This window comes from Gnatocerus cornutus, chromosome 5 (genome assembly GCF_029298725.1).
Source record: "Gnatocerus cornutus isolate USDA-ARS CGAHR chromosome 5, icGnaCorn1.1, whole genome shotgun sequence".
NCBI lineage: Eukaryota > Metazoa > Arthropoda > Insecta > Coleoptera > Tenebrionidae > Gnatocerus > Gnatocerus cornutus.
The window spans coordinates 11227543-11237334 of NC_142237.1; the positions used below are offsets into that span (position 1 = coordinate 11227543).

General features: G+C 34.5%; 2 protein-coding genes and 1 pseudogene across 3 annotated transcripts; 1 reads left to right on the top strand and 2 right to left on the bottom strand.

Moving 5' to 3' along the window:
* The first annotated feature begins 230 nt into the window (after positions 1-230).
* LOC148174461 (cytochrome P450 6k1-like) lies at positions 231-1877 on the top strand. The gene is made up of 2 exons (XM_088036032.1): positions 231-1614; positions 1663-1877. Exons 1-2 carry the CDS (start codon positions 294-296, stop codon positions 1830-1832), a joined length of 1491 nt encoding a protein of 496 aa, XP_087892158.1. The 5' UTR covers positions 231-293; the 3' UTR covers positions 1833-1877.
* A 2032-nt stretch (positions 1878-3909) lies between these two features.
* LOC148174462 (cytochrome P450 6k1-like) lies at positions 3910-5635 on the bottom strand. The gene is made up of 3 exons (XM_088036231.1): positions 4542-5635; positions 4249-4494; positions 3910-4201 (listed from the first exon to the last, which is right to left on the bottom strand). The coding sequence occupies exons 1-3, from the start codon at positions 5623-5625 to the stop codon at positions 4032-4034; spliced, it is 1500 nt and encodes a 499-aa protein (XP_087892357.1). The 5' UTR covers positions 5626-5635; the 3' UTR covers positions 3910-4031.
* A 1761-nt stretch (positions 5636-7396) lies between these two features.
* Positions 7397-9155, bottom strand: LOC148174463 (cytochrome P450 6a2-like; annotated as a pseudogene). The gene is made up of 3 exons (XR_015770153.1): positions 7910-9155; positions 7614-7861; positions 7397-7569 (listed from the first exon to the last, which is right to left on the bottom strand). The product of XR_015770153.1 is annotated as a cytochrome P450 6a2-like (transcript).
* Positions 9156-9792: the final 637 nt, after the last annotated feature.

Genomic DNA, 9792 nt, shown 5'->3' on the forward strand with positions numbered 1-9792 from the left:
TCTCTTTGCACTCTATAATGTACTCAGTTTTCCTCAATAATACTCCAATTTTGGTGCAAACAATTTAAAACACTTTAAATCGGTTTCTTATCATCAAAAAAAAACATGAAACAGTTCTTATCATGTAGAGGTCAATTAAGATAAACTCCTTGATCTTAGATCTTATTACCGAACGGTGCTTTTAACATCTACAGTTAATCACTTTGACTTTTTACAACTAATAAAATCACCACAATTTACATTGTCACGATGAATCGTATTCGCAGTTTACAGTCAGCCTAAGCGGCGTCAACATGTTCCTCGTCGCCGCAGAACTCTTCACCGTTTTCGTAGTGTCTCTAATTTTCGCCGCGTATTTATACTACCGGCACTGCTTCACTTATTGGAAGAAGAGAGGAGTCCCTCAACTTGACCCGACTTTTCCCGCCGGCGACCTCGCGTCTTCCGCTTGGGGCAAAGAGAGCGTCTTCGTGAGAGCCCAAACGTTGTACCACCAATTCAAAGATGCCGGTCATAGATTCGGGGGAATTTATTTCACAAATGGTCCGATTTTCTTCCCCGTGGACCCGGAGTTAGTGAAGAGAGTTTTGGTGACGGATTTCGACCATTTTGTTGACCGCGGGATGTACATCGATGAGAAGAAGTTACCTCTGACTGTTCATATTTTTTCGATGAAAGGAGAGCAGTGGAGGAATGTTAGGATTAAGTTCACACCCACTTTCACCTCAGGGAAGATGAAGAGTATGTATAACATATTGGTGAAGATCTCGAGGAATCTCTTGAAGGAATTGGAGCCCATAGCTGAGCAGAAACTCGAAGTTGATATTAAGGAGGTGTTGTTGAGGTACACGACTGATATTATCGGATCCACGGCGTTCGGTGTTGATGTTAATAGTCTTAAGTACCCAGAAACGGAGTTTGCGAAGATGGTCGCGATGATTTTTAACAGTCCTCCGTGGAAGTTGTACAAATTAGCGTTCCAAGAAGGGCTTCATAACCCAGGGAACATTATCAAAATTGCTCATGATAACAAAGTTGTGCAGAAATACTTCACGGATTTGACCAGAGACACCATCGAGTACCGCGACAAGAATAAAATAGTCAGAGACGATTTTCTCAACATGTTAATGCAGTTGAGATCCTCCGGCATGCAATTCCCGGAAATCGTCTCTCAGGCCTTCTTATTCTTTACCGCCGGGTTTGAAACTTCGTCCTCGACAATGAGTAACTGTATCCACGAACTTGCACACAACCAAGAAGTACAAGACAAGTTAAGAAAAGAAATTCACGATAAATTGGGGAGAGACTCTGCTAACTACGCTTATGAGGACGTCTTAGGGTTACCATACTTGGATAAATGTATAAAAGAAACTCTGAGAAAGTACCCTCCGGTTGCAATGTTGAATCGAATCTGTGTGAAGGACTACCAGGTTCCTGGGAGTGACGCCATCATTCAGAGAGACACTCCGGTGTTGATTTCCATTCTTGGTCTGCATAGAGACCCGGAGTATTTCCAGGATCCTCTGGAGTTCGATCCGGAGAGGTTTAACAGTGAGAATAAAATAGTTCCGTTCACGTATCTCCCCTTTGGTGATGGCCCAAGAAACTGTATCGGTAATTAACATTCTTACGAGTTTCCAGAAACTGGAATTTTAATTTCAGGTTTGAGATTTGGCCTCATGCAGACGAAATTAGGTCTCGCCACTCTTCTAAACGATTTCAAGTTTTTACCGAGTCCTAAATCTCCCCGCCACCTGAAGGTCGATCCCAGCACCACCACCATCGTCTTTAACATTCTTGGAGGCGTTCACACGAAAATGATAAAAGTGTAAATTTTGTAATTTCATTCTTTGCTAAATAAATTTGGTCACAACGTTTTTATTAAAAGAGATACAATAAAAAAAAACTCCAATTACTCACCTTAGTCTATTATATAAAGTATTGTCTGCCTGCACGGTCACATTCTGCGGTCGCATGAAGTATGCATGAGGCCGCTAAAACAATGAAGTCATGGTGTGGGGTTTTTCAAATAGAACACAAGAATAAGAGAGGATTTCAATCAAACGAGATGAACTCATGACTTTATGCAAGAGGTGGGCAAAGCGTCGCAATTCTACTACTCCTTATTGACTTTGGTTATATCCTGCCTCGTTCCTATCTGCCTACATTAAGAATCTCTGCTAAAAATGAGTCTTCGTCACGAGAACATTTGTGAGACAAGAAAAGTTTTTGCTTGGAGAGGAACGCTTGGGTTTTACAATCAAACACATTTTATTGCTAATACTGGTTTCAAGGTTCTCTTAATTGAACTAATTGTTCTTATCTGATTGTCGAGACCTAATTATATAAGTCGTGTCCTCGATGGTATAATAACTGTTAAAGTATTTAGAGAAAGTACGTTATTTACCGGAATGTGTGTGTTTAGGTTTTGGTTTATTGTTTGCGCAAATAAATTGTGCCGTTTTTAGCATTTTACTGCAACTTTATTACTTCTTCTACAATTCTTTTTTCAGTAAACATTTTTATCAGTTTGATAAGAATTTGTGAATTTATCAGTGAGACCTGAATTTTACGAATTTTTATTTTGAAGACAAAGCAAACATTTCAGACGTCCTTGACTAAAATTTGTCATTTGAGTAATTTTAGTGTTACTGCTATGAAATTTGGTGAGATGACTACTTATGAGTCGTCTATTAAATCTACCAAATTTCAAAATTATAGAGCAAGGAACAAAAATTTTCAAATTTTTATTTTGAAGACGAAGCAAAAATTTCAGAGGTCTTTAACTAATATCGGAACTTTTGTAATTTTAGTGTTACTGCTATGAAACTTGAAGAGATTACTATTTATGAGTCGTATATTAACTCCACCAAATTTCAAAATTGTAGAGCGAAAGACACAAATTTTCCAAATTTTTGTTTTGAAGACAAAGCAAAATTTTCAGACGATCTTAACTAAAATTCGTAATTTTGGTACTTTTAGTGCTGCAGCTATGAAATTTATAAAAGTCACTATTTTTGAGTCGTGTATTCACTCTTCCCAATTTCAAAATTGTAGAGCAAAAGACACAATTTTTAAAATATTTTATTTTGAAGAAAAAGCAAAAATTTTAGACGTCCTTAACTAAAATTCGTAATTTTGGTACTTTTAGTGCTGCAGCTATGAAAGTTATGAAAATTACTATTTTTGAATCGTGTACTAATTCTACCAAATTTCAAAATTGTAGAGCGAAAGACAAATTTCACAAATTTTCATTTTGAAGATGAACCAAAAATTTCAGACGTCTTTAACTAAAATTCGTAACTTTGGTAATTTTAGCGCTACTGTTATGAAATGTGGAGAAATTACTATTTTACTCTCGTATTAACTCTACTAAATTTCAAAAATGTAGAGCAAAAGACACAAATTTTCCAAATTTTTATTTTGAACACCAAACATAAAGTTCATGCTAAACTTTAACTAAAATTTGTAATTTTGAAAATTTTATTGCTACAACTATGAAATTTTAGGAAATTACGATTTATAAGTCGTATATTAACTCTATCAACTTTCAAAATTGTGGAGCAAAAAACACAAATTTAAAAAAAAATAGTTTGAAGATGAAGTAGAAATTTCAGTCGTCATTAACTAAAATTTCAAATTTTGGCAATTTTAGTGCTGCAGCTATGACACTTGGTAAAGTTACTACTTATGAGTCGTGTATTAAGTCTACGAAATTTGAAAATTGTAGACCAAAAACACAAATTTAAGATATTTTTATTTTGAAACCGGAGCAAAATTTTAAGACGTCTATAATTAAAATTCGTAATTTTGGTAATTTTAGTGCTACTACTATAAAATTTGAAGAAATTACTATTTATGAGTCGTGTATTAATTCTATTAATTTTCAAAATTGTAGAACGAAAGACAGATATTTCACAAATTTTTATTTTTTACAATTTTATTTTAATTGGTTTAAAACTCTTCTAATACAAAGCCAAATGGATCCTACCAATAATTTAAATCCAGAATAGTATGATGATTAGTTAACTTCACAATTTTTCTATCCTCACTTTAATTCCTTTAGAAGGCGTCATAGCAAGAGACGTCGACAATTTATCAAATTCCACAAAACTCGGAGTTTCAGGACTGGGAAAAAATCTAAACTGAGAAATCAAAGCTGCCATTCCCAATTTCGCTTGCAAAATTCCATACCGTTTCCCTGTCAAACATCAATTAGAGAAATTTTCCGTGAAACTCACTCATTACCTATACAGATTCTTGGCCCTTCTCCAAAAGGCAAGAAACTGAACGGCACATTCGACGCATTCTCATCAAACCTCTCCGGATCAAACTTCAGAGGCTCCGGAAAATAGTCAGGATCCCGTTGCAAACCCAAAGTCGAGATTAAAACCGGAGTATCCTTCTCTAGGACAATGTCAGTGCCCGGAATTTTGTACGGTTTCACACAGATGCGGTTTAAGTAGCCGAGAACTGGATACAATCGCAGAGTTTCTAAAAATAAAATTAGTAGTACAATTCTTTAATCATTTTAAGCTCACCATTGAAGACCTTTTCTAAGTAGGGCATCTTGAGAATGTCTTCGTAAGTATACTTCTTGAAGTCTTTCCCAGCAACTTTCCAAATCTCTTCACGCAACTTATCTTGAAGAGTTTGATTATGAGCCATTGCGTGGATTGAGAATGCAATGGTCTGAGAAGATGTCTCAAAACCCGCAAGAAAGAAAAGAAAACTCTGTGCGATAATTTCTTTGAAACTTAGGCCTTCCTTGTCTCTGATTTCCAGCAACAAAGACATGAAGTCTTTGCGAATGACGTGATTTTTATCTCTATGATTCACGATTTTGGTGACAAGATCATCAAAGAAAGTCTCAAGTTTCTTGTCGCTGTGCACCACGTTGATGATATTCGCGGGGTTCTGGAAACCGTCCAAGACCACAAATTTTAAGTAGAGCCAAAGTGGAGGATTAAACAACCGGAAGGTGATCTTAGAAATTTCATTATCGGGGTTCTTGAGAGTGTTAGCATCAATCCCAAGCGCCGTCGTTGATATAATATCAGCGGTGAAGTTAGTTGCTAGATATTTAATATTGATTTCGCTTCGTTTCTGAGCTAGAGGCTCTAAAGTCTCAATGAAACTCTCCGTGGTTTTCTGAAAAATCTCATACATGGATTTAAGCTTAGCTGTGGAGAATGTGGGCAACAGTTTATTCCTTAAACTCTTCCATTTCCCCCCATTTATTGAAAACAAATGGGCGCTCAGTGGAAGCTTCTCTTCATCTATTAAAGTGCTTCGATCGACAAAGTGATCAAAATCGGTCGTAAGGATCGATTTGACCAGATCCGGATCTATAGGAAGATAAACAGGTCCGTTGAAAAAGTACAGTCCTGCATGTCTGTGGCCTTTTTTCTTGAACTCAGTGTAGAGATTTTGGACGGTGACGAAGAGATTTTCTTTTCCTAGGATGGCTGCAGTGATATTGCCAGTGGGGAAAGTTGGGGGTAAAGTTGGTACGCCTTTTTTTCTCCAGTAGGTGAAACAGTAATAGTAGTAGGCGTACCAAAGTACGAAGAGGAATGAGAGAAATGTGAACACTGATTGGAGCACCACTGGATTTAGTAACATTTTTTTGGACTGAAACCTTGGATGGTGATTCAGGAACTTTATATGAATGTTGTATTCAAAGGAAATTGCTGAGACACGTAATTATGGAATATTAATAATGAGAAGTTTTCTTTGTGTGCAATTTTTGTTTATATTAATAAAGGGTTAGAAAATTACGTAGCGCGATGGGAATAATTAAATAAAACAAAGAGTTTTATTTTTACAGTAAACATGCTAAAAAAGATCTCTGAAGAAGAGACAACTAGTTGCCAATTTTTCCTTTTTTTCTTTGGATTGCTTTATGTCAAGTTAAAGTGCCAAAATGCGATGATCGTGCAAGAATTAATTAATAATAAGCTGATAAATTTTTGTAACTAAATAAATAAATTAATAGATCACTGTCATAGCAGTACTGAAAGTTTTGCAAGAAATATTCATCATGATCGTGCCAATTTATTTGCCAAGTCATTGTTTATAAATATTTATAGCAAATCATGCTAAAAATAAATTGTAATTCAAATAGTTTGATAAAATATTGAGAGCGTCAATAGGAATACAATTTAAGAAATGAAGGAAAAATATGAATTAAAATTTGAGATGTGGGAAACTGCGACGGCAAAAATGTTTAAGTGGAAAGTAAAATTATTATTAAATTGGATATACAGTAACATAAATAAAAATATCTGTTATTTAGTGTGACATTTATTTACGATGTTATTGTTTACATTTATTTTTAGCATACATTTTTGTAGAATAAATAATTTCTATTTAACAGTTTGATAAAATATTTGTAGCCTAGACAGGAAGGAAAATAATAACGCAGTTCAAAAATAGTTATTTAATATTTACATTAAAGCAATTAAAAGTAGTGAAGACCGCATTTGCTGAAGAGGACAAAAAGAAATTTAAGGAATTAAAGAAAAATTGAACTTGAGATGGGAGAAAATACAAACTACAGAACAACTATTTAATTTTTGAAAACTTTCTTCCAGTTGCAGTTTGAAGCGATGAAACAAGAATTTCAGACGTGGTTAAATAAAATCCGTACTTTTGGTAATTTTTGGTCTATTGCTATGAAATTTGAGGAAGTTACTATTTATGAGTCTACTAAATTTTTATAATTGTCGAGCAAAAAACACAAATTTTAGAAATTTTTATTTTGAACACGAAGCAAAAAATTCCGCCGTCCTTGACTTAAATTCGTAACTTTAGTAATTTTAGTCCTGCAGCTATGAAACTTGGGGAGATCACTATTTTTGAGTCGTGTATTAACTCTATCAAATTTCAAAACTGTAGAGCGACAGACACAAATTTTAGAAATTTTTATTTTGAAGACAAACCAAAATTTTCAGACATTCTTAACTAAAATTCATAATTTTGGTAATTTTAGTGCTGCAGCTATGAAATTTGGGGAAGTTATTATTTTTGAGTCGTGTAAAAACCAATTTGAAAATTGTAGAACTAAAGATACAAATTTTAGAAGTTTTTATTTTGAAGACGAAACAAAAATGTGCGAGATTCTCCACCAAAATTCGTAATTTTGGTAATTTTAGTGCTACAGCTACGAAATTTGGAAAAAGTACTATTTTTGAGTGGTGCATTAATTCTACCAAACTTCAAAATTTTAGAGCAAAAGACACAAAATATACAAATTTTGATTTTGAAGACGATAATATTAATAATTTTTGAATACTTTTCTGTTATCTGAGACAAAGGAAAGCAACGTGAAGACCAAATAAAAACATAAAAACTTTATTCTAATTATAGATACAAAAACAATTTTGCGTAACAATTAGTTCTTCAACTTTTTAACAGTCACTGTGATTCCCTTCATGGGAGTCAGAACAAAATTGAAAATCGGATCAGGATTAAGCCATTTTGGAGTTGAAGAATTCGGGAAAAATTGAAATTGCGATATTAGCGCAGCAACGCCTAATTTAGTTTGAAGTTTTCCATATCGGGCACCTACAAACCATTCTAGTTATTGTCTCAACCCCTAAAAAACTTACCAATGCAAAATCTTGGCCCTTCGCCGAACGGAAGAAAAGTATAAGGAACCTGCTTCTGATCCTCGTTAAATCGTTCAGGATCAAATTTCAAAGGATTAGGAAAATATTCAGAATCTCTGTGGAGACCTAAAACTGGAATTAACACCGGAGTCCCTTTTTCAATAATGACGTCAGTTCCGGGAACTTGGTACGATTTGACACAGATTCGGTTTAAGAAACCAAGCACTGGATACAAACGGAGAGTCTCTGTAAAAAAAAATTATATTTGTGTTGCTTCAAGTTATATTAACTACCATTGGAAGACTTTGTCAAGATAAGACAATTTCGAAATGTCTTCACACTTATACTCTCTGAAATCTCTTCCTAAATGTTCGAAAATCTCACTTCGAAGTTTATCTTGCAATTCTTGGTTGTGTGCCAATTCATGGATACAAAAACTTATAGTCTGAGATGAAGTTTCGAAACCAGCCAAAAAGAACTGGAAAGTCTGTGCAAGAAGCTCATTGAAGCTCAACCCTTCTTTATCTCGACTTCTAATAACAGTTGCAGAAAGTCTTTCCTGTTGACATTATTCTCTTCTCTGTATTTAATATTTTTTTCAAGAAGATCCGCAAGGGCATATTCGTGCGATCTGTCATACAAAAATGCCTTCGTTAATTTTCCAGGATTTTGGAGACCTTCCGTTAAAACCGATTTGATGTAACTCCACGTCGAAACATTGAACAAGTTTTGAACAATTTTCCCCAGGCGTCCATCAGGTTCTTTCATTACAGTGCCTTCCAAACCAAACGCTGTTGATAATATCAAATCTGCCGTAAATTGGGACGAAAGTCTCTTAATATTAATTTCTTCATTTGCTTCAACTTTCTGTTCAACCGTGTAAATGAAACCTTCAGTCGTTTTTTGAAAAATCTCATACATCGTCTTAAGTTTTCCGGACGTGAACGTTGGAGACAGTTTCTGTCGTAAGTTCCTCCACTTGGAGCCTTCAACAGTAAAGAGAGCACCACTTAACGGGAAATTCTTCTCGTCCACGAACCCGCCACGGTCCATGAAGTGGTCAAAATGAGTGGTCATGATGGGTTTGATGATTTCTGGGTCGATGGGCATGTAAACAGGACCATTGAAGAAGTACAGTCCTGCATGTTTATGACCTTGCTGTTTGAAGTGGTGGTAAAACTTTTCGATTGTTATGAAGAGATTTTCTTTGACGAGAGTTGATTTCAGGATATTTCCAGCTGGAAATGTTGGGGTGATGGTTGGAACTCCTTTTTTCCTCCAGTAGTTGAAACAGTAGAGGTAGTAAATGTACCATATGAATACAGAAACTATTAGAACTTCGAACACTAAACTTAACATCGTGAGAGCAAAGGGGAAAGAATGAGATAATTTCGTGGCAATCACTTGAATACTGATAATTTTATCAGCTTCGTTCTTTCCAGTTTTATAGTAAATTTTTCTAAATTTCTAAAAATAGGTAAAAATAATGACAGAATTAATGACTTGCCATATTTGAGCAATTGTACAAAGAGTTTTCTTCAGTTCTGAATCAAAGAGATGCACCGTGATCGTGCAAAATTTATACCCAACAAGCTGATAATAGAGTTTCTTATCATCGATAACTGATTGTCATGTTAACACTAAAAGTTTTGAAACACATAAGTATTTGCAATGTCATTGTTTACATTTACTTTTTGCATATTTTTCTGTACAAGAAGTCATTCCGATTTAAACGGACATTGATAAAACATTGGGAGTGTAGACAAAAAAAAGAAAATAAAAACGCATTTCACAAAAGCAATTAAGGAAAAATATATAAGTTAAAATGGGACTAATTCTGCCGTCCATAACTAAAATTCGTAATTTTGATAATTTTCATGCTACAGCTACAGCTACAGCTAATTTAGAGAAGTTACTATTTATTAGTCATGTATTAACTCTATAAAATTTCAAAATTGTAGAGCAAAAAACACAAATTTTTATTTTAAAGACGGAGTAAAAATTTCAGACGTCCTCAACTAAATTCGTATTTTTGGTAATTTTAATGCTACTGCTGTGAAATTTGGTGAAGTTACTATTTATGAGTCTTGTATAACCTCTACCAAATTTCAAAATTGTTGGTCAAAAGACAAATTTTACAAAATTTTATTTTGAAATGAAGCAAAAAAACTCGCCACTT

What these genes read in the sequence shown, in the direction of transcription:
- LOC148174461 (XM_088036032.1), top strand. Translation starts at nt 294, where the DNA reads ATGTTCCTCGTCGCCGCAGAACTCTTCACCGTTTTCGTAGTGTCTCTA. An exon ending in TGGCCCAAGAAACTGTATCG is followed by an intron (nt 1,615 to 1,662) that starts GTAATTAACATT and finishes TTTTAATTTCAG; the next exon opens with GTTTGAGATTTGGCCTCATG.
- LOC148174462 (XM_088036231.1), bottom strand. Translation starts at nt 5,625, where the DNA reads ATGTTACTAAATCCAGTGGTGCTCCAATCAGTGTTCACATTTCTCTCA. An exon ending in CTTAGAAAAGGTCTTCAATG is followed by an intron (nt 4,495 to 4,541) that starts GTGAGCTTAAAA and finishes TTTTATTTTTAG; the next exon opens with AAACTCTGCGATTGTATCCA. An exon ending in AGGGCCAAGAATCTGTATAG is followed by an intron (nt 4,202 to 4,248) that starts GTAATGAGTGAG and finishes GATGTTTGACAG; the next exon opens with GGAAACGGTATGGAATTTTG.